This window comes from Epinephelus fuscoguttatus, linkage group LG23 (assembly GCF_011397635.1).
Source record: "Epinephelus fuscoguttatus linkage group LG23, E.fuscoguttatus.final_Chr_v1".
Classification (NCBI taxonomy): domain Eukaryota; kingdom Metazoa; phylum Chordata; class Actinopteri; order Perciformes; family Serranidae; genus Epinephelus; species Epinephelus fuscoguttatus.
Window position 1 is genome coordinate 8,570,234 of NC_064774.1, and position 24,242 is coordinate 8,594,475.

General features: G+C 44.3%; 1 protein-coding gene across 1 annotated transcript in view; it reads right to left on the reverse strand.

The window, feature by feature from the left end:
- The window catches only part of LOC125884433 (cytochrome P450 26B1), a 43,862-nt gene that overhangs the window by 14,246 nt on the left and 5,374 nt on the right, over positions 1 to 24,242 (reverse strand). Inside the window, exon 2 of the mRNA XM_049569386.1 lies at positions 6,232 to 6,456. Coding sequence (XP_049425343.1) covers positions 6,232 to 6,456 — 225 coding nt within the window. The remainder of the gene's footprint in view (positions 1 to 6,231; positions 6,457 to 24,242) is intronic.

Below are 24,242 nucleotides of genomic sequence, written 5' to 3' on the forward strand. Positions count from 1 at the left end.
CAACATTATCTGAACCTTAAGGTTTCACTCCGTTGTGTTTTAAAGGGAAATAATGTCCTTATTGCTCCACTAAATAAGCCCGCAGTCACTAATTGGGGATTTACATACAAACACAAGAGGATGTGATTCATCGCTACAATTTAATCTACTTGACATTTCATGTTTTTTTAATGTTTATGTACGAAACACTTTGCTTGCAGGACATTTTGGAAGTACGTCAGTATCGGAAAGCAACTAATTACTTTTACTCAGGCACTGTTCTTAAAGGTCAATTCATAGCAGGTCCTCATCTGCGGGCATTGCCGTGTAAAAACAGACTTGATAGGAGAAACTTTGACCCATGCTATAAACTCAATATAAACTCATCGGCCGCTTTATTAGGAACACCTTGCTAGTACCAGGTTGGACCCCGTTTCTAATTCTTTGTGTCATAGATTCAACAAGGTGCTGGAAACATTCCTCAGAGACTTTGATCCATATTGACATGATGACATCACACAGTTGCTCCCGTTCCAGCACATCCCAAAGGTGCTCTATTGGACTGAGATCTGGTGACTGTGGAGGCCATTGGAGTACAGTGAACTCATTGTCATGTTTGAGATGATGTGAGCTTTGTGACATGGTGCGTTATCCTGCTGGAAGTAGCCATCAGAAGATGGGTACACTGTGGTCATAAAGGGATGGACACGGTCAGCAACAATACTCAGGTAGGCTGTGGTGTTTAAACCATGCTCAGTTGGTACTAAGAAAATCTCCCCCACACCATTACACCACCAGCAGCAGCCTGAAGCATTGATACAAGGCAGGATGGATCCATGACGCCAAATTATGACCTTACCATCTGAATGTGGCAGCAGAAATCCAGACTCATCAGACCAGGCAACGTTTTTCCAATCTTCTATTGTCCAGTTTTGGTGAGCCTGTGTGAACTGTAGCCTCAGTTTCCTGTTGTTAGCTGACAGGAGTGGCACCTGGTGTGGTCTTCTGCTGCTGTAGAACCAGTGGTTATTTGACTTCCTGTTGCCTTTCTATCATCTTGAACCAGTCTGGCCATTCTCCTCTGACCTCTGACCTCTGACCTCTGGCGTCAACAAGACATTTTGGACTGGATATTTTCTCTTGTTGGGACCATCCTCTGTAAACCCTAGGGATGGCTGTGTGTGAAAATCCCAGTAAATACTCAGACCAGCCCGTCTGGCAAGGTGTACCTAATAAAGTGGCCAGTGAATGCATTGAAGCATAATGTACATACCTTTACATACTTCTTATCCCTTACAGTTTCTCTAAGCTTAGATGTAAGAGTGACTGTAACAGGAGCCATTGCCCCCTCAGGGATCAATAAAGTATTTCTGGCTCTGATAACAATCCTCTCAGGTGTCTTAAGACAACAGGGATACAGTGAACATGGCTTTGGGTCTGTGTTCACCTCCCTGTAGAAAAAACCTCACTATTCATATTTCCTTTCTTTTAAATTTGACCTTAGAGGCTGATAAAAACTGAGTGAGGCAAAGAGGGGATGGACAGGATGGGCTTCAGCTCAGTCAGAATTGGCAGTGCCCTCTACTGGTGATGAGCAGAAGTACAGGACACAGACTCACCATCTCACACACACACACACACACACACACACACACACCGAGACAGCCAGGAGGGCTGCACGCGGAGCAGCAGACTGGTTTCACTACATCTCTTTCTCAGAGTAGCTTTGACATGCTCTACCACACTGATGGCACCTTAAGGGAGAGGAAAACTGGCCTGCGTGTAAAACACACGGAAAGAAAGCAGCTTGAAGATGTCAGCTTTAAAAGTGACACTTAAATTGAGGCAGATGTCAATTCGAATCCCTCCACATGTCTTTTTTTACTCCTGTCCAATCTCACCCTCCGTGTTCCCCGCCTGTGTTTCTCCTTTTCCTAAATTTAGAGATGGAGGGATGGTTTCCAAAAAAATAAAGGAAAAACAAGGGGAGAGGAAAATGTGGAGAGGGACGGAGAGAGGGAGAGAATGAGGGAGTTAAAGCAGTGGAGGAACAGAGAGCGAGAGGTATGTAAGAAGGGTGAAAATAAAGAACTGGCTGCCACTGTCAACACTGTGTGTATTTGCATGTGTGTGTATGCGCCCAACTTGGATTCACCCGCTGTTATTTCAGTATAAAGGGACATTTTTCCACTGCAGGTCATGTAGGGCTTACTGAGGCCACTTCAGCGTGTTTACTACAGCACACTTACTGTGTGTGTTGTCAGGTTTTGATGTTGGGACAGCTACAGAAATTATATATTTTGCTTTTTTTGAGCAGCCGAGGGAACGTGAGGTCAAATTTACTTCGTATTTTTTATCATTTGCACGCAGAACTCTTAAGAAGTGTCACCTCACAGCAAAATGGTCGCAGTTCAGTCCGTCACAAGGTCAGCATAAGGTCTTTGATGAGGAATCTTATCGAATCTTAATCGGTTCAGATCTCACATGTGATATATTTACAGCAGGTGAAGCCTATTTTCAGAAACACCTTTACCGTCCAGCTGTCGTAAAAACTTTACGGCGTGCAAGAGCAATGTTGGAACGCAAACACCTGGGATAACTAAATGTAATTTTTGAGTTCATGTCAGTTTCGTATTGTCCCAATCTCAGGACTCTGGGCTGTCAGTCCAGGGCCAATATTCCAAAGGATATCCGAGACCTCCTCTTCCATACGCCGAGCAGATATCTATCTATGACACAAGCTGAAATGAGTGTCCTCCGTGGGGTGTCTGGGCTCAGCCTTAGAGATAGGGTCATCCGGAGGGAGTTCGGAGTAGAGCTGCTGCTCCTTTGTGCCGAAAGGGGTTAGTTGAGGTGGTTCAGGCATCTGATCAGGATGCCTCCTGGGCACCTCCCGTTAGAGGTGTTCCAGGCACGTCCAACTGGTAGGAGGCCCCCGGCCAGACCCAGAACCCCCAGGAGGAGCTGGAAAGGGTTGCTAGGAAGAGGGACGTCTAGGGTGCTTTGCTTGGCCTGCTGCCCCCGCAACCTGGCCACAGATCAGCGGATGACAATGAATGGATGTCTATGAATGTATATACATTTGTAAAAGTTCATTTAAAGCTAACTGGGCGTTGGATGACAGCTGTCAGGGTCTGAGACTACATTTCAGCCAATGCATCACAGAGGTCATTGACGAATTCTACTGGGGCTACAAACGGAAACCAGAACATGTCCGATACCAAAATCTTGTCCCATTGCCAACAGATGCAGACGGCTGTTTATAGAGATTAATTTTGTCCAGTAACACGTATCCAAGTATGTGTGATGTTTGCCTTGTGGGGGTGGGTCCAAAGTCTGAACCACTTCTCCTGACTATCCACAATAGTCAGGAGAAGACCACAGCCTTGATATGGCAACTGAGGTGATAAACTGTCTGTCCGCAGCAGAAATGCATATGTTTGATGTTGTTTTCCAGACAAGGATGATGTGTGAGCCCTGGCTGGCCCCGTTTGGCCCTGACCGGCCTGTAGTGGAAAACCAGGCCGCTGTGGCTCTTTGAGGGAGTTAGTTTCCTAGCTTAACACGGGGTTAGATGGAAACTGGCTGGCTGTGTTGATCCACCGAAAGGCTAATGTGCTGTGTGAAGATTGTTTTTCCGTACAAAAACCACAAGGAGGGCAGACACTAACACACACCCAGACACACACACACACAGAGGAGCAGTTCTGGTCCAGTGGGTCAGACAGTAAGCCAGTCGCTCATTCTTTCTCTTTAGTTGATGTTGTTTCGCTTTTGCTGTTGACTTAGTTTTATTACCCAGAAAACAGGAGGGAGCGCTGCCAACCCACACACGCACACACACACACACACACACACACACATACACACACACACACACACACACACACACACACACATACACACACACAGACACACTACATAATTCTTGAAAACTGCCCAGCTGACCTCTCTGCCCTTCTTTCTTTCTCTCAATTTCCTCCTCGTCCGTCTATCCATTGTCCCTCTTGTTATCAAAACGGTGCAACAGTCAGAAGGTCAAACAGGCACCACATGTCCTGTTCAGGTGCCGTTGAACAAGATTGCAAGCATCGCACTTACAGAGATACGTAGTTATATCTCTTACTGTAAGTTGAGGGCCCTTTTTGCACTTCTCACACCTGTCAATCAATCCGTGGCGGCGGGATCATACCTCCTTGTTATACGTTTTCTGTTCATGTTAGCTCACTGTGTTGACACTAATTTGCCCTTTCTTCTTCTTCTGTTTCTTCCAAACAAACTCAGGATGGATGTAAAGACATTAGTTCCTGTATGCCGTACAGAAAGTGTTTTTGACAGGAAGTAGAACCAGACCCGTTGCCTGAAGAGAACTCAATTTTTCTGTTCCTGCAAGTTTCAATTATGTTACATTAAATCTTTCAAACGTACCATATCAACATTTCTAAAGGGACGTAGTATATGGCCTGACTTTGTCATGGACAGGTGGAGGGGATGGTGGATAGCGTGACACCTAAGGGGAGACACCTGCCAAGTTGCAGACCACTGTTTGACACTAATAAACAACAAAACTGTTGTGATCTTGCGAGGTGTTGCTGTGTTTCCGGCTGCTTTTTAGCCACCAAATGTGGGTGTTTCATGGCAACCTATCAGCAGGGATAGTGTCACGAAGAGTGTTGGTTTTTTGCCGAGACGTCGCTGCTTTTCCTGCCAGCATCGTGCCCCCCAGACATAATCTTTTCCGAACCATAACCAAGCGTATTTATGCCTTAACCTAACCACACATACCACAGTGTTGTTGAAATGTAAAGAAGCGTAACATTTCAACGTATTCGCTACGTAATAACAGAAAAATTTAACATATCGGTGGTTTGCAGGAACGCACAATGCCAACATTTTTCTCTGGCGATTGGTTGTTTTAACTGGATGGAGGTTGAGGTACAGTTTATGTTAGAGCCAGTACAGTCAAACTCTGATGTGACCCGTCATCACTTGACCTCTGTAGGGAAAACTTCTTTCCTCAGAGGTCAGACAGACAGACAGAGAGACAGAATGGCAGCAGGTATGAGATTGCTTGTCTTGCTCAAAGGTATTTCAGCAGTGTGGTTGCTCAGCCACACGAGGCTCAAACGTTTCAGCCATAAGCAACATTACCGACCCTGTATCCGTCTCTGCATCTGGCTGTTTGGGTTGAGAGCTGGGGAATGTTCAGGTGTGTGCACATACTATGCGTTTGTGTACTGTTACGTGTGTGTGTGTGTGTGTGTGTGTGTGTGGAGCCCCCCACAGAAAGCCCCTCTTTGTGCCGTGTTGGAGGCAGCCTTCCTAATCAGGGGTCATTACATGAGGTTAGTGCGGGGGTCTCCAGGGAGAGGAGAGGGGATCAGAGCCCAGATTAGACCCAGCCGACCCCTCACTGTCCCCGGGCACCGCGGCAACGAAACCTGACCCCGCCTCCAAACCTCTCTGTCTCTCAAAAAAAAAAGAGAAATCCAGAGAGAGCAAACTAGAGACTGATTTACAGGAAAAAACACCAGACTGAGCTTCCTGTTCATCTCGTTTTTGTCCTCTGTGTGTATGCGTGTGTTTATCTGTGACTTTGTGTGTGTGCGCATTACATGTGTGTGTGAGAGAAAGAGGGGGGCGAAAGAGAGGGAAGGTATGTGCCCTGGGGATAACGGGATAATAGGAGGGAGAGGTAAGTGGCTGATTACCTGAATGGTCCTGGCACGGAAAAGACAGAGAGAGAGAAGGGAGGAAGCAAAGACAGACAGGAGATGAGAAAGAGGCTGAGAAATGAAAAAGAGACAGAGATATATATGTGATAGTCAGAATACACAAGAAATCAGAAAAAATAAGAAGAGAAGATGAGGAAAAGACAGAAAAACAGGTAATAGAGGGCAGGCGGGTGACTGGAATCCCTTTCTCTCCATGTAGATGAGTGGAGGAGAGGACGGAGTTATGGAGGGATCGTTCTCACGCTTCAGTAGCCAGAACGCTGCTGATAAGACTGAGAGGACGGGATAGCTTTACACTGATACTCTGTCGTTCTGTTTGTGTGTGTCTGGAAGAGTGTGTCCTACCTTCCTCATTGTGCAGCACATGAGTCCAGTGCTTTTGACAGTGGAGTCTTTCAGGCGCATGTGTGTGTTCGAATGTGTCGAAACTCTACGATATACGATACTATACGATATTGCCCTGATCTCCGAATGTGCATGGTCGTGCATTTGCATATTTGGGTGTGTATCTCCTGACCTTCCTCCTCTTGCGGTGGATGTCTCCGATGCTGTTGGCCAGTGAGTTGGGTCCCAGCAGCGTTGAAGTGCTCTGGGGCCAGTCTACCGTCACCAGCGTGTGCTCGCCCATCAGCACCTTGCGCACGTTTTCGGCGCCCGTCACTCGGATCAGAGGGCGGCCCAGAAGGTGGGTCTTGAACACGTTGCCGTACTTCTGCCTCCGCGACGCGTGGAAGCCCGAACCCTAGACAGGGAGACAGAGAGGAGACATGAAGATCAATCTTAGAGCTCTAGAAATCTTAACCAAAAATGTGAACTCTCAAGAGACAAGAGTTTGACGAACTATTCTAAGACCTTTTCCATGTGGAGGATCATTAGTTGGGACCTGACCCTCAAGGGTTGCTTGATCTGATCTGATCTGATCTGATCTGATTACCTGATGCTTTTTCATTCCCAGATCACCCAATGTTTTATTTAATTTCAATGACATAGATATCGTTTACTGTATTTCCTGCTACATGTTCACCTCATAAAGGTTTCTATTCACACAGGAAGAAGGTAGGGACGCTTAAAACTTCGAAGCCTGATGAAAGCGAGAAAGAACATATAGTTTTAAAGGATGCTTGGGTAGAGCACGACTGCTGAGGCAATGGTGTGAATTTTGCTAAAAGGTGGAATTTCCCTTTACCAGTAGAGACATACAGTGATAAGAGGTGAAAGGAAATCCCCAAACACTCCACCCTGTTTAGCTGACTTTACCTATCCCTTCGGTTGATGGAGATCCCCCTCATCTCCTACTTCTGATTTTCTGTTATATTTCTCGTTATTCTCACTTGAGCTCCACTTTTTTATATACTCAGTTTGACTCTAAGCAAACGAAAAGCAGAATGGGCTTTCAGAAATTTGATAAGGGACACTTAAATATCAATCTTTTAGGCCAGCTGGGGTCGAAAAGCTGAAGATAGAAATACCACATCCCCAGCTTTCTTTACTTTTTAAGGATACTTTGTAAAGTTGCGACAATCATCATCTTTCCTGGCGTCGTCATCATTCTCCTCGTCCTCACCATCACATCATTAACAAAACTTTCTCTACAAGCTGCCAAAAGACGCGAATGGTATTTTGCAAACCAGACCTTTCCAGTTTTAAGCTCTTCAGCGATTCTTACGACTGATTTTTACGCTTGCTATTAATTTAAAACAGCCTTTAGGATCTGACCTTCACTCCAGCTTTGATCTTCACCTCTAAAAGCTCTGAGTAAGTATTTTTCTCTCTGTGGTTTGGGGCCCAAACAGAGCGTTTCTGGTGGGTCCCCACATGCTAAAAGTTACTGATGTTTCCATCATCCCAGCTCCCAGAGCAAAAGTAAACTTATACACTGAAGGTAGCAGACTGCAGATGTTTAAAAAGCCCGTATACACCAGGTTAATTCAATGAAAGCTGATTCGGGATGCCTTTAGGATGTGATCTGAGTTCAGCTTTAACATCAACCAATGAATCGTCGAGGTCAAAGGTTTTCAAAACATTTTCAGCTCAGGCTTCAAGTACAGTAAATGAAATTTCTCATCCAGAAGGACCAGAATGAAGACATGTAAAAAGATCTCGATGTACTTTCTCAAGGATCAGCCCCAGTTCATCTTTTTTAGTTACTGTCTTATGGTATTGACTATTATCTTCCATTAACAGACCCCTCCTTTCCTTTACATCAATGGATCCCAGCAGTTTTTTCGGGGGCTTGCAAATGAAACTAAATCTAAACGGTAATGTGGTCATTCCTTCTCAGATCATTTTATTTGAACACTTTCTGGAGCCCCTTTTTGATTCCAGAAACGTTTTTACAGTCACTTACATTAATTCACCCCAGAACCCAAGCTTTCTTAAACTGGTTTGGTAAATTCTTCTAATCTGAATCAACCTCCATTTCATAAAAGCGCTTCTAAACACTCACGAAGATTCATGAAGAACAGATTGCGGCCGCTGATAGCACCATGAATTGCACATCCCTTGCAACCACTATCTGCCCCGTCTCAAGGTCCAATTCACAAAAGGTAGTGTGCTAATGACATTAACGCTCAAACAGGGTCATACATTTTTGCATCGGATCATAATTATCCATGTAGCAAAGAATAAATTTTGTCTTGGCAGCAGTGCAATGGCAGAGAGGAAAAGAAAAGTGATATTCTCGTTCAGACGCTAATAATTTTTATTCTAATTGCGTGTGGCTGTTAGCGCTGATCTAAAAAGAGGCCAATTTTGCGCCAAATGTATGCGTATTATACCTAATTAAAAACATGCCGATAGCACAGGAGCACTGAGACGTTATTTGCTTGGCAAAATAGCGGTGCATTGAGAATCACATGGTTTCTTTTTGTCTCATTTGCGCTGGTTTAGCGGACGCAAAAGCTGCGCAATCCTTTTGTGAATCAGTGCCATCAGTGTTTAGTAGGAAGTCATGTGTTTGAGGTTTCCGGCTCAGTTGGAATAAGAAGAGGAAGAAGAACTAAATGGGTAATAAGAACGAACAGCGATAGCCATCAGTCCTTTGGCTTAAAAGGAGAAGACAACGGGCAGGAACTCTACCTGAATCTACATAAAATCCAAGCAAGACGACGCCAATATTTACAGCCGATCTTGAGAAGTCGGAGCACAGAGGCATCACAGCAAAGAGCGCCGAGTGGGGGATGCCAAAAATCACTAAGTATGCTTTGGAAATGCAAACGTCTTTGCTACAGACGATCCAGAAACCCCCTTTTTCCCACTAGGACTGACTAAAAGAAGCCGCACAGCCCATTTTTGGCCCCTACTCCACAGTTTGAGCAACCTGGCTGTCAGTAAACCCCCAGAGGACCAGAGCTGGAGTCAGTTAGCGAGCTGACCTGGGTTCAGCTTTGACGCTGACCTCTAAACGGTCCGGGTCACGGCAGAGCGAGAGGGAGCCGACCCCAGAACTGTAAATGGGCTGTTTGAGTGAAAAGAATATATATCAGCCTGAGGGCAGCTTACTGTGTTACACACACACACACACACACGGGGCATACACACCAACACTGGCCGACAAACACATCATTCACACACATACAGTAAAAACACACACGCATGTTCGGGTACTCCAGATTCATAAAATTCACAAAAAAAAGAAACGTGCAAAGCAAACAAACACGCAGAGGCCTAACTGCAAATTGCCGTGACAACACTAACTGGTTTGACCCCAGTTTACTCCTGGGGAAAGAGATATGTACGACTGTGAGGCACACACACACACACACACACACACACACACACACACACACAATTGGGTGACATATATAAACATATGTGCCAAAGCAGCAGCACTGTGAGGTGCTGTGAAACAGACATGTATAAGATGATGGAGACTTTTTCTTTAACTGACATTAAGAGCGACATTACTGGAAACCATCAGCACGTTTGTGTGTTTGTCTTTGGGAGAGAGCGTACGACGCATAAGCGCATGTGTGTGTGTGTGAATGCAGAATTCTTTCTGGGACTAATTTTAGCAGGTAGTTTGTTTCCTGTTTGAGACACGCCTCTCACAGCAGCGGTGTGAGTGTGTGTGTGTGTGTGAGAAAGTGTGTGTGTGCACAAACGCGGCTTCATCTTTTGCAGCGTTCCACTGACTGAAGCAGCGAAGTTTCTCCTCACTGTGATTCTGGTTTACGGTGTAATTTGTGGCTGCAGAGTCCTGCCGTGAAGCCTTGATACATTTAATACAATCAAATCAAAAACCTGCTGCAGTCGCCAGGAGCTGTTAAAACTGAGGAAACAGAAACTACCTGCCCAGCTGCTGCTAGTCATCCTGAGTGAAAGTATCAGATTATTATTAGCAGGAACTTTATGTTTGGTGCTTTTATTCTTTTCTTCATCACTTTAATCCTTTTCATTAACACTTCATTAGAAGTGCCCTTTTACTCTTGTATTTTGGGTTTCCTCTACAACATGTTTACACGCTTTAATGTTGAAAAAGCAATTTATTTTCCTCATACTGTTGGTGCTAAACAGTGCCCGTCTCTTGAAGCCCCCCTCCCGCAAAAGCCCTGGTTGGTCAGTGTCTCGGATTCGCTGCATCATCATTGCAGCCAAGAACTGACCGTAACGGCGAATTGCGGACATGTTCCGGCAGGAATCTGATCTGAAATCATGGAGAAATAAACATCTGCAAACAAGACTACAGGTTTCCCAGATGTTAGCATGTGGCTACATGTAGCAGTGTACTCGCAGCTGGGGAATGACTGTAACGCAGTGTAGTGGCACTTTATGCTGTGAAAAACCACCAATGAAAGCTTCTAAACCAAAATCCTGGTGACAGGAGATGTTCCAGTGGGAATCTGATCCGAAATCAGGGAGAAAATGACAACATTGGCAGCCAAGTTTCCCTGATGTTAGCATGTAGCTACATGTAGCAGTGTAGGCTACGTAATGTAAACACTTGCAGAAGTGTGCCTGAAGAAGAGTATTCAGGGCGGTCTGAGGGGCCGTACGCACGCTGTGTTTTTTGCACCGTCAAAGTCATAGTTTTCAAAGTAGACGCGGGCTGAAACGCTAGAGCAGAATTTGGCATTTGCACCGCATGCCATGTGACAAGGGAAAACCAATCACAGCTGACAGATCGTACCTTCTTCCTTAAATAGTCTGTGGTAAATGTGGAAAAGTTTTACGTCTGTAGCTCGACATCAGCTTTACATCTGTCCCACAGACAATAGGCCTACACACTTACAAACAGCGCCTGGAAGAAGATCAGCTCTGCACTCTCAGGTGACCGTAACCGTGGTCTTTTTTTGTTTGGAACATATTATATGATTCCTGTCAGTTTTTTGAGGCTTCATTCACACAAACGCTTTTCAGCTCCATATGTTTCCACGGACAGGTGCAACTCAACTGTGTTTTCCTTTTCCATGGAAATCTTCAAATATTTTCAAATTTTCATTCGACGTAGCGCGACATACCTGTTACCCACACACACAACACGTCTGCCGTCTTAACTCCCGGCAGTCGCAGCTCATCTCTTTCTCCCCTTCTCGAGACGCACCTCACATCTTAACGTCTCTCTGTGTGAACTCGGCCCAAATTGAGCACAGATGCTTCAGCCTCTTTGCAGCTCTGTTGGCTGTTTCATGTTGCTTTGAAAAGTCTTGATTGCCAGACTGCTTTTATAGATGAAAAATGCTGCTAATTAGCATTCGGCCCAACATGCCCCGCCTCTGGAGCTGTAGTTTGTCACTGCGCTTAAGCTGCTTCAGATGTTACGAGCTTTTCATGAGGTGTTGACATTATTTTATCTGCGCCGTGCATTTTTTTAAGAGCTGTTTTTGAGTTTTTCTATAAAGCTTTACTCAGCATGCGTCGTTGGTTGCAGCTGCATTGCATTCAGGTCCACAAGAGCAGTCTCAGCTGCTTCTTCGTCGCATTTCCTTCTGTGGAGCATCAGTGCAAAATGACTGAAAAGCTACCGCTCTTTGATTTTCAGGGATTTGCACTAAATCTTGACATTTAAACCAGTGCAGAAACATTTTCTGCCATTGACTTTCATCGTACTAATTGGAAATAAGCACCTACATGTTGCTCGCCAAGTTGCTTTTTTTTTTAGGAGTGTATTTTTAAAGAAACATTCTCTCTTTTAGCCTTCACCTTTGCAGATTTCGGTTTCATTTTCTCCCTCTGTCGATCTGTCTGGGCACAAACTGTTGACCTGAACTGTTTTCACAGCTCCTGTACACTTCCTTTTTTTTTACTGTGGCATGCACACACATACACTCTCAGACACACACACACAGACACACACATTAGCGCACACACACCAGGTCGCCGGCTGGCCTCTGGAGCCCTCGGGGTGTGTGTGCGTGTAAGAGTGGGGTTGTTTTCCAAGCTACATTTTGCTGCCACATGGATGTAGAGTGGTTTAGTATGTCTGCCTGGCAGGCCTGCTCACACACACACACACACACACACACACACACACACACACATAGTCCAATTCGAAGGGAGTTCCTCAGGCAGCCAGACAAGGCTCCCTTTCACACTCCAAGATACAGCATCAGATTGGGTCGATTGTGTACTTTTTTTGGTGTGTGTGTGTGTGTGTGGTTGCAGCTCCGTGCATTATGTGTGTATCTCTTCATACATTTTCTCTTTCCATTTCTCTGTATTTTCTTTTCACACACACACATTTTTGGCAGGACGCTGATGGTTTTCATCCATCTTAGTCCCCGGAAAATAATTGTGCGTTTAACAAAAAACCTTCACTAAAATAATCCGTGTGTGTGTGTGTGTGTGCCAGGGGTGTGGTCTGGATGACATTTAGCGTAAAAGGTGAGAAGTGTACACCCCCCCCCCCCCTCTAAAATCTGGCAAAACACACACACACACAGACAGAGCAAGCATGGAAAAGTTGTGATGTAATGACGCCACACTTCTCTTGCAGGAGAACACGTACAAAACCGCACACAAGATCACGGCACACACACACACACACACACACACACCGAGTCGTAGACGTCGCCGCAGAGACGCAGGCGTCACAGCTTCACACTGATTGCGCAGGCTGAAACACACTTTCCCTCCAAACTTCAGCGGAGCGGAGGAGCCTTCACTGTAAACACTCGCTCAGTTTCACAAAAAAAAAAAAAAAAAAAAGGACCCAGAAACCAAAATTGCTACCACAACATTACGGCTGATTTTACCGCCGAGGTCACAGGCAACAAACTCTGATGTGAGCTGAAAACCATAAAGAGGTTTTTCTTAATGATGGAGGGCATAAAGTTTTAAAGCTTTTTTTTTTTCTTGTGGATGTGTTGCCTAGCAACTAAGAGAGCTGCATGTGGAGGAGGCACAAAAACGATGTGTGCATGTGGACGTAAAGGGGAACCACTCAGTTTTTTCCAGCAGTCGCTGGTTGTTAATGTGAATAATCTTTGAACAAAGCCAGAAATGAAAGCGTGTCAGGAACACTCACGCTTTTTTTCCCTGTTTAACTGCAGCCTCACATGATTTTTGTGCTTGTTGTTTGTGAACGCAGGTGGTGTACGTATGGCGAATTTAAAGCTACCGTGACGTCTCTGACGCCAAATTTCATCGCTGCAATTAACTGCAAAGATGTCTGCAAATTAAATTACTCGTGAAACAGTTAGATATTGAAATGCTTTTATTTGGATTCTACTACCTAATAGTAGCATAAACAGCTGCAATGTAAAACAAAGTTTATTCGCCAAAAACAAAGAGGTCGCCATTATCTTTTTCTTTTCTAGATAGAAACCCCCTTTTTTAAAATTGAATTCAATTTTAAATGATTCCTGCCTGTTCACTTCAGTTGTCAGGGGTCATTAGACAGGTTTAACGTGACTGTTAATGACAGTAAAGTTGCAAAATTTCTTTGCTAAAAATGAAAACGGCTCAATTAAAAAGTGTCTCCAGCATGTTTGGTCAAAGTAAAATCATATTGACCCCACGAAATTTGCAAGATCACAACGCAACCATGTTGTCTTATCGCTTAAATATAACACGTTCAATACGTTTTATAACACAACCCACAAATTGGCCACAAATTTCAGTGTTTGATGCTCTGAATTATCTGGCGAAGGATGCCCCAAAGTTCAAATAAAACCTATGCCCTTGCTTTAATGTGTGTGTTAGAGAGGGTTTACTCTGGGGAAGGAGCCACCAAAGGGGTTGATGTGCAATAAAAGCCCCAGGCCATATCAAAATCAGGAGCATCGAGGCTCCACGATGCTCTACGTGCAACAAGCAACACCACAAAGTCTCCTGCTTCCTCACTCCTCTGCAGTCTGGCTCGTGGTAACTTTATGCGATGACGTCGTCTTTGTCGCAACAAATACAACTTTTCCTGCCTTTGTAAAACCTGTAAAACCACTTTTTACCACTTTGTGTTCGTCTCGCTCCAAAACTCCTCGTTCACTTTGAGGTTAAAAAATAAAAGCGGCGCCGGCAGGTTGAGAACAGCGAACACTGGACCCCGAGGCGTCATTAGGTGTAACATGCTGCACAGCGCTGCAGGTTAAGATTTAGGATCCCAGTTGAGGTAAGAATAAAGGTAAAATGAAGGTTATGTGAGGGTTAAAGGTTACACACACACCAGTAAGGGTCAGGAAAAGTGTTTAGTAACAAAGCGAGGGAATATTCCCAAAGTGTAGTGCTTAAGATTTCGTGTGTGTGCAGTCTGGATGCAGCCGCCGTGGTGAGCAGCGATGTCAGCTTCCACAGACTCCCTTTTATATTTTTTTGAACAGAGATTTATCAGATATTTTACAAGAGCCTCAATAAAGGAGGGAGAGAGGAGGAGGAGGGGGGTGGGGTGTGGGGGGGGGGGTGTTCTGTGAGGATTTTCCACACACGCCATCCAAACACTCACACATAAAACCTTTCATTACATATTCGCACATACACTCAAAAAAGTCTAACAAACGCCACCAGGATCACAGAAAATCTCATAAAATCTCCCTCTTGTGGTCCCCCCCCCCCCCCCCCACTCTCTCTACAAACACACACCCCTCTCACACACACGCTGTCCGAGCAGAGCTAGCTAGCGCGCCGGCCGTGCTAAAAATACCCCCGTCTGTTCTGTTGGGGTTGGCCTGGGGGCAACCTGGGCCCGGGCTTATAAATGTCCTCTTTGTAGCGCAGTGGAAATGTCCAACAAATGACTCTTTTATTAGGGCAAGACAAAAAAACACAGCTAATTATGTTTACTCAGATCAACGCCGTGGCTCGACCAGCACACACACACACCGGCTAGCTGGGGTGACAGCGTGTGTGTGGAGAGGGAGGGAAAGTGCTGTAAAACTGAAATATCGGGGTGACGCTTAGACGGAGCAGAGAGGGGTTTTCTAGAACCAGAGGCTGATGGGAAAACAGTAGCAGGAAATGACTGACAGCATTTCAGAGTGGGAAACAAAGAGGCTCAGATGTGTCCTGCTGATAGTTTGCATGAAAAAGGGAGAGGAGGAGAAGGAGTCGATGATATGAGGACGAGAGCATTTTGAAATGGAGTGAGCAGAGACGGAGGAAGATTACATTTTTGTGTGGCTAAAGTTTGCAGCCAGTCGGTTATCGAATATCTTGTCATCTCCCAGTTGGATTTAATGTTCTGCAAAATCAATCTACAACTTAAAAATGTCTTGTCGATTGACGTAAATACATTCCACTTTAAATTACAGCACGTTTATAAACTCGCACAGTCGACGAAGACGCATAAAGACCAGAACATCCTGGCTCCAGAACAGCACGCATCCTGACGCTCTCCGCCTTCTTAGCGTTACAAAATCAGCAGGTTAAAAACTGTGCAGTGGGTTGAAATATTTTAATGCACCTGTAGCATGAAGTAGAGATATCTTAACAGAAGATGTCTGTTAGAACATCACTTGAGTTAAAGTGTCAAAAGTAATTTTATTGTATTAAATCTACTTCAGTATTGAAAGTAAAACTACAAGTAAATGCGGGTGGTAGAAAAGCACGCAGAATTTTAAGACGTATGCTGTACACCACCTGGCGCCTGGAGAAAAACGAGGTCTTCTTAAAGGAAACCTTTGACCTCCAGGGCTGACACTCTGCAGTTACTTGTCTTTATCTCCTTTAATCATCACTCGCCCTCTTTGCTGTGGGACGCCATTTTCTGCCTCCGTCTCATCGTACTCGTGGTCGCTAGTGTCTAATCTGACATGCAGCCTGGGTTTAGACTGGCAATCGAAACCTAACTGCAGCTTTGGGAGCTCTTATGATCTAACCTGCAACCTTGGACGACTGAGTCGCCAAACTTTCCAACTTTATTTTGTAGTAACTCAACAAATCTTTCACACAGTCATCAAGTAATTCCTGTGATGCCCTCTGTATTTACTCAAACCCTAAATCACCAATCACACTAAACAAACTGGAGAGGAGAGATAACAGAGAACTGACTGCTTGTTTCCTCTCGGTGCAGGTGCAGAGAGTCTGTGCACGACGGCCGTCAGTTCCGTTTGTTTCGAGTGCAGCTTTTAACACGGGGAAGGCAATGATGGAACGGCGCGCGGTGACGCATCGGTCGATCTTTGTCAGCGGGGTGTGATGGCCGCGAAGGAGCAGGTGAGTCAAATGTTATCATTAGCGACAGGAAAGTGTCACCCGCATCAGAAAAACAGCGTCTGGAAAACAACAATGTATTTGGTAACAGGCGGGTTGGCAACAAAGAAAAGACGTGTCACCTAAAGAAAAACAGAAATTCAAAGGAGGCACAGTTTGCCAACACAGCTTGACTGACTGATTTTTTTTGGGAAAGGCGGTGCAGAGGCACAAAGACGGGGCCAGAATGTGTCAGGAGAGGGTGAATGTTGAGGACTGTAAGTAGAATAAAGGTTAAAAATGAAAAGCAGCAGCAGAGAAGGACGAGAGAGAGGAAACGAGGTCAAAGGCTGTGAGGGAATTCCTTCTTTCCTTTCAGCTGTCAATCATTCAGCTGGTGCCAGAGATACCAAGGAACCAGTGTGTGAGTTTTCATATGTGTGTGTGTGTGTGTGTGTGTGTGTGTGTGTGTGTGTGATTGTGTGTTTGAATGGTGCGATAGGTCCTCGACTTGACAATGAACCCCGTCCCTTTGCGGTCACGCCACCGCATCACAGGGACAGAGAGGGAGACGACGAAAGAGGGGGAAATGAGAGAGCGGGATGAGAGGGAGGAAAGACGGGAAAGAAAGAGAAGAAGAGGAAGAGGGGAGATAAAGAATGAGAAGAAAAGAAAAAGGAGACCAGAGAAAGGGAGAGTGTCAAAGAGGTGAGCGCCAAAAGCGGAGCGAGAGAAAGCGAGCGCAGAGCGTGGCAGAGGAGGCGGGGAGATGGGAAGGGTGCTCGCTTCAAAAAGGACGGATTAACGAAGAAGGGCTTCGGATAGTTCAGCCAAAAAACAAGGAGAATAGAGAGGGAGAGAGGGAGAGAGCAGACGAGGGAGAGCCGGAGAGAGAGGGTTGGCCCCTGACCCGGGGACATTATAGGAAGGGAGATTATGGTTGTTGAAAACTCTCTAAGCACTCACCCTGGGACCCCAGCTAATACCCTGACACACACACACACACACACACACACACACACACACACACACACTGCAGCTACAAGCGAATACACACACAAACTCAACAAATACATGTACAGTTATACTTTTGATAATATTTGTATTGTTATTTGAAATTTGAATAATCTGAATACAGATAAAAATGAAAAATGAAAAGTCGTTTGCAAGCAAGCAGAGATGTTTAAACACTGGACACTGAAACAGTTAACTAAAAGTAATAAACAAGGTCTGGAAAACCTGGGAAAGTCATGGAATTAGTTAAATCCTTAAAAGGTTTGAAGAAAGTCATAAAAATTAGTGTAATGATGAAATTAATTTTCCACGAATAACCTGCCACGCAATCTAACGTAACAGCAAATGTATTTTCTGTAGCTGCACATATTTAAATTTTCTCCCTGCGTTCATCCAAGAATTTCATCAATTGTGTTTTAACAGAGTCTGAATCTGATATGTTTGAACATTAGTGTGGAAAAACAAAAATATTTCGACACTGCGACTTCAAATGGAGGGTCATGAATCCCAAAGTTTCTGTACCTATGCAATCACCACGCTACTGCTTTTCAATTGGACTGCATATTTGAGATGGAGCAGTGTTTGTTTGATATGTTGTGTCTGGTCATGGAGATTTCATTATGGGTCCTTGAAAAGTCATGGGTCAAGGGTTTGAAATTTTGACCCCTCAAAATGTGTGAATACGCAGTTAAAACAGTGAGCTAAATCACAAGCTAACGTAAACATTGACAGTTTAGTTGTGTAAAAAAAAAAATACTGTAAAATATTGTAAAAAGGTGTTAAGTAATATCAGGTTTGAAACTTGATGAGTCGTGTTTGATGAGGGACAAAGAAAAGGTTGGAACCACAAGTGTGTATTCATCCGCAGCTGAAGATAGTCCTCCAACAAGTGCACCATTTACTCCTGTTTGCACAACCTTTGCTAAAAACTGCAGTGCCCAGCTGTTTTACGAAATGACTTTGCCTTTTGTAGAAATGAAAACACACGTTTGAGATTTTATTCTTCAACAGGAAGAAACTGTGTTTGGAAGCGAGCGCACCGAAGTGTCCAGAGACGGACTAACGCATTGTCGGTTTTGGTCATTTCCTGGGATTTGTTGACAATAGAAAAAGAAATTAGTAATTCCAGTCTTATTCTTAGTATTTACCCACATCCACAAAGTTCATAAGCTCTCTTTCACACACGCACTCATTGAGAGGGACAGCTTAACATTGTGCTCTAAACTCGGCCCAGGACAAGAGTGTTTGGAGGAGGGAGCAGTGTGTTCTCGGGGTGAAAGAAGGGGCAAGGGAGACTGCTGCCAGCACCTCCTGCTAATCTGAACAAGAGGAGGAGGAGGAAGGCAGGGATGGATGGATGGATGGAGGAGAAGAAGAAGAGGGAGGAAGATAAAGGCGAGATGGAGAGTGATGCTTTTACCAATAAAAAAAATTTGATTCAGGTACTTTTGTCACTGTATTTTTTTTTGCGATAAAGCTACAGCGTATGTCCGCGTCATTTCTGAGCGCAGGAAGAACGCAGAAAGAGGCGAGGAGGCGGCTGTAAAAGGAAGACAGAGTAGAGAAAAGATAGATGCCGAAAAAAGAGACGCGAGACGAGGGGAGAGTTAGAAAGGACCGAAGAAGTGCAAAGAAGAAAACGAGAAAAAATAGAGCGACAGGAGAGAAGCCGGTGTGGACAGATAATACGATAACGCAAAAACGCAAAGGTTAAATACAACAGTTAAACATTAAATTCAACACACAAAAATAACACAAATATGCCTCACACTTGATTTTCCGTCAATAAATTGAATAAAAATGGGACGAAAATAAGAGCGATGAGCAAAATAAAGATGGAGAGAAGCTTAAAAAAAGTTAGAGGGTTGTGAGAGGAAGAGTCCTTGGAGGTTCAAGGGTCCTGCCTTGAATGTTAACACTGTTACACACACACACATAACGGGCTGTCCCTTGTGCCCGCTCAATGAACTATGTATCTCTCACCCAACAAACACACACTTGCCAGTTCCCTGCCACTCTCGAAGAAAGAAAGAAAGAAAGAAAGAAAGAACGTTAATTATTTGGTTTTGTAATATGATCTGTCTGCGCTCACACTCTGCTGTGCACGTGTGCGTGTTTGTCTAGCTGTGCGCATGCTACGTACTCTATATGTGCGTCTGCTGCATGTGATGTGCTTATATACTCATAGTATTTCCATCTACCGTGTCTGTGTGTGTGTGTTAGGACTGTGTAACCGCAGCTATGCAGCACACAGCGGGCTGGACCGCAGTAATGGAACCTTACTATAGATGAAGCCACCAGGCCTTCACAATCCCCGCTCTGTCTGAGCTGGTTAAAGGCACAATCCACCTAAAAACAAAAGGTCCCACATGTGCTGTAGAGCAGAAGGGTTGTCTTCGGCTGGAAAAACAGTTTCAGGATATAAAGGAAGACTTCAACCACGGTTCACTCGTAACAAGTGGGCTTTGATATCGTGGAGAGTCTGTAGCCGTTTTTACAATGAGATCGTGTCACCAAGGCCTTCCAAACAACGGTGGCATCATGCCACTCCAGTGTGTGATTTTAGACAGCGTGCCGTCACCAGCAGAAGCAAAAGAGACGTGATGGACATGACAACAGCACCAATCTCTAGCATGACATGTAATATACGCATTGGCAGCCCTTTTTAATCCATAACAATGGCATAACATGGCATAAACAATCATTTCCTGCCCCTGTTATATGGCGGTCGATCTCGTCCTTTGCTCAGAGGGTAAGGAGCTCCCTCACATCACTCTTTTCTCAATTTGCGAACATCTTTGGCCGCTGTTCTTCCTCTTTGAGTTAGGCGCTAACTGCTATCGGTTGCTTTTTAAATCTCCCTGTGAAGCTTGAAGACGAGGCAACTCTGTCCCCCCCATCCCGCAATTTCACCGTTTATACAGAACAGTGAGGCGGAATAACAGCGTGAAATTCCCACCTTGAAGAGGCAGCGTAAAAGGGGTTTGTGAGTAACAGAGCAGGTCACCGTAAGAGCAGGTTTTCGGTCAGGTTTGGTCGATGTAAACATGTTATAACCAGTTTGATATTAAGCCAAATACCTGAGCAGACCAGTATACCGAATGCCACACTTGACTGAGCAGCAGCTCCCGCAGTCAATGCGTGTCCAACTATCACATCAGAGCTCTCCATCCACAATGAATTTTACCTCTATTACCTGATTCCATGCCATTACGCCTTCTGCACAGGTTACTGACATAGGCTACTTTTTTTATTTGCCAGAATGTGTCTTGGTGACTGCTGGTTCAGCTGGTTTGCATAAAGTCAAACTGGTTTAAGCCTGTACACCGGACTGTACCAGCAAAACCGGAAATCCTAACTGTAGTTTTTAGATTCAGATCCTTTGTCAGCTGATTTCTTGTTAGTTTGTTGGAAGCTGTCACCATAAAATCAAAAGTTTGAGCTTCCGAAATGCTTAAACTGGCACATGATCCTGAAGTTTTGAGTTGGTTAACAATGGAAATCTGAACAGAGACGATGACAGGCTGCAAAAAAAGTCAGAAATATGTAATTCCAGATATTTTTGGAAATGTTAAAGGGTAGTGACAGGTGTTTTTATTTTGGGTGTCCACATCATTTCCTCACACCACTGAGCTATGTTTGAAACTGCCAAGTTTTCGTACTCAGTATGTTGACGAAATGTTAAAACATGCAAGTGCATGTTTGCAGCGCCAAACACTTGAAGTTAGCCAGTTGTGACGCTGCCAACAAACATGGTAGGTTTTTTATTTTTGTCTGACAAGTTTACATTATGACCCGTGAGCTTCCTGCAGCACAACGGGAAACACAGCTGCCTCCAAACGCAACTTCTGACTTTGTATTTTGGATACGGAAAGCATTTAAGTGGTTTAGCTCTTGAGAACAACGTTGCTACGTGACTAACGACCAGAACTTATGAATGATTTTGTGTTTTTTACTTTTAAATATTACAAACTTATGTTAATGTTTACATCAAAACTTGAAGCTGTCAGAAACTTTCCACCAGCAAAGTTCTGAAAACCACATTAGATGGTTGCTCAGATTGACTGTTCTGGCAAAGACAACCGCACTTGAAGGCACCACGAGTGTGCCACGAGGGACAGATGGAGATTAAAGGATGGATTCACCCTTAAAAAGAAATCATTACCATGGCTGGATCCCTAACTGCCTGTTGAATGTTGAGGGATTTGGTTTGTGAAAGTGCTACCAGAAGGAGCAGGAGGCAGCAGGACAGGTGTAGAGGAGGAAGAGGAGAAGAGGGAGGAAGAGGGAGAGAGAGCTGTCATCACTGTGTGAGATGAGAGAGTGTTTGGTCTGCAGGACTGTTATTACCCTGCCCACCATCATTTACACTTCATCACTGCAAAAGACAGAGACAAGAAGACAGGCTGGCAGACAGAAGGACAACGCATTAGTGTGTGTGTGTGTGTGTGTGTGTGTGTGTGTGTGTACAGTGTATATGCATGTGTATGTGATGCACTGAAGCTAAAGTTTGTTCAGACTGCTGAAGACCAAATTTGCCTACTGATAACACAGAAATCTTCTGTGTGTGTGTGTGTGTGTGTGTGTGTGTGTGTGTGTGTGTGTGTGTGTGTGTGTGCATGTGTGCGTGTGTGTCGCTCTTTCTGGCTCAGGCTCATTCACAAATTTAAATCACACATACACACAGTACAGTCTGAGTGTCTCTGCCATGTGTTCATTTCCTCTGGTCTGACCCAGATTCAGTCCAGCCTGTCTGCACTGCATGCGTATGTATTTGTGTGTGTGTGTGTGTGTGTGTGTGTGTGTGTGCTAGGTATCAGCACCAGACCAGGAGAAGCTGTATCCAGAATAAGTGATAGGCTTGCTTGCTGACTGAGAAAAGCATCAGTCTGTGTGTCGATATTGATTCTGACAAACACGCTCTGTGCTGTCCTCCCCACGAATATTGACCCCAGTCTCACTCCGAAGTCGACGACTTGTGGCATCAGAAACCAACAAAAAAAGGGCATCCTTTAATGTTGGCATGATACGCGGCCAATTGCCATTATAGTTTATCGCCACCTGGGGGCGTCAGGGGGGAAACGAGGCAGGACAAGGATGAGAGTTAAGGCAGCAAAAAGTCTGAGTGGGGCGGACTTTCACCTCAGAGAGCGGTGTTTGTGTCCGGTGAGACTCTAAAGCCAAACCCTGTTCTTTATTCCTGTACCAAACCATGTGCGTTCATTGCTGAAGGGGGAAAAAAATAAGTCAATTTGCGGTGTTGTACTGACGTAGTGAAAGATGACAATGCATGTAACAGGCAGAACTTGACATGGCGTCCCAGAACGTCAACAACCAACGCACCTAGGGTACCTTGCACGTCGTATGTGGATGTGGAAAGTCCATGACCAAACGTTAATATGTGATGAGGTTGGATTGAGAATGTGTTGGAATTTGCGAATCCTGGGATAGCGAAGGAATGTCCTGCCTTACTCTGCCTCTGATTGGCTTACCTTCTTACCATAACCAATCCCACTCCTCTTACCTAAACCTAACCAATCCAACCAACGAAGGCAGCCCATACTAGCCAGTCACAGGGAGAGTAGGGCGGGTCATTCCTTCGCTGTCCTAGGATTCACAAATTTGCGTTCTAGAAGGGCCAAAAAGTTAACTTTTTTTGGACGTTTAAAGAACTTCATTACCCAGAAATCCTAGAACACTATTTAACCTGTTCATAATCCAAACATTTTTAATTTCACATCTAAACAGTCAGTTAATTCAAAACCATGTATGGGAACTTTGCTCTTTGGTGACCCCAGGTGGAAGCACAAGGTACCTACTTTAATTTTCAGCACATGTAAAATATTTTATGCTATTTTGGTGAATAACGTTAAGTTTGCATGTTGCTGTTTAGGAACCGCTTTTGTCTTCCAGTTTGAAATTTAATTTGTAGCTAGTTCTTGACAAAGAAGTTCCAGTATTGTGTTTGAGTTAAATTTTTCAAATCCATCAAATCTTAAGCACGTATTCTGTAAATAGCTATGTGTTTCGACCCTATTGAAGGCATTTTATTTGTTGTTTTGTGTCTGAATAATTTCAAAATTTATGGACAAGAGCCGTTTTTTAAACAAAAAAAGTGTCCGTAACTTTAACTTTTGCGCAATTAATGTAACCCCCTACATTGGTTTGTCAAATAGGGACACAGGTACCCCCTAGGGTTTCTTTGGAGTACTGCAGGAGGTACATGAGAGTTTGATTAAATGTTAATGTAATCAACGTAACCTTGTACAAGGATTCATATGATATCCTACACATTAGATATTGTGGTTACGGTAAGGAAAAGAGTGTGGTTAGCTGTCTTAAGATTTAGGCAAGTTACTGTTGTTAGCTTCACGAAAAGAATCAGGGTGACAGCATACCTTTAAATGACTCAAAGTTCACGTGGTTCCGAACACCGGTCTCCTGACAAAAAGTCCTATGTTTTGTGACCCGTCCACCACCCCAACCTGCCTTTTTAGGTGGACCACTCGGGACCGATTCCTCCTTTACTCCTATCAGCGCACTGTTTACGTGATCGCAGCCTTCCAGAATACGCAAGTTATGTATGAATTACTGGCTCATGATTATGTGGGATATTTACGAAGTTTTGGTGCATTTCTTCTCAAAAGAAAACGTATAAACAGGGCATGAGAAAATCTTGATTATATCAGTCATGCATAAATCCTAAGATAATTATACTATAATGAGTTACATAAATAACGCAAACCACATTTTATATTCAGCATTCCTATTTACAATACAATCATTAATCATTATAATATTGAATGAAAGACGGAAATCAAGAAAATCGATTTGTCATTTAAACATCAGCAATACAGCTGAAAACCTGCCGAACGACTTGAAAACAAAAGCCAAATCAGAACCAACAAAAAACATCAGTAGTCAATCAGGAAGAATGTTTAAAGGGCTTCA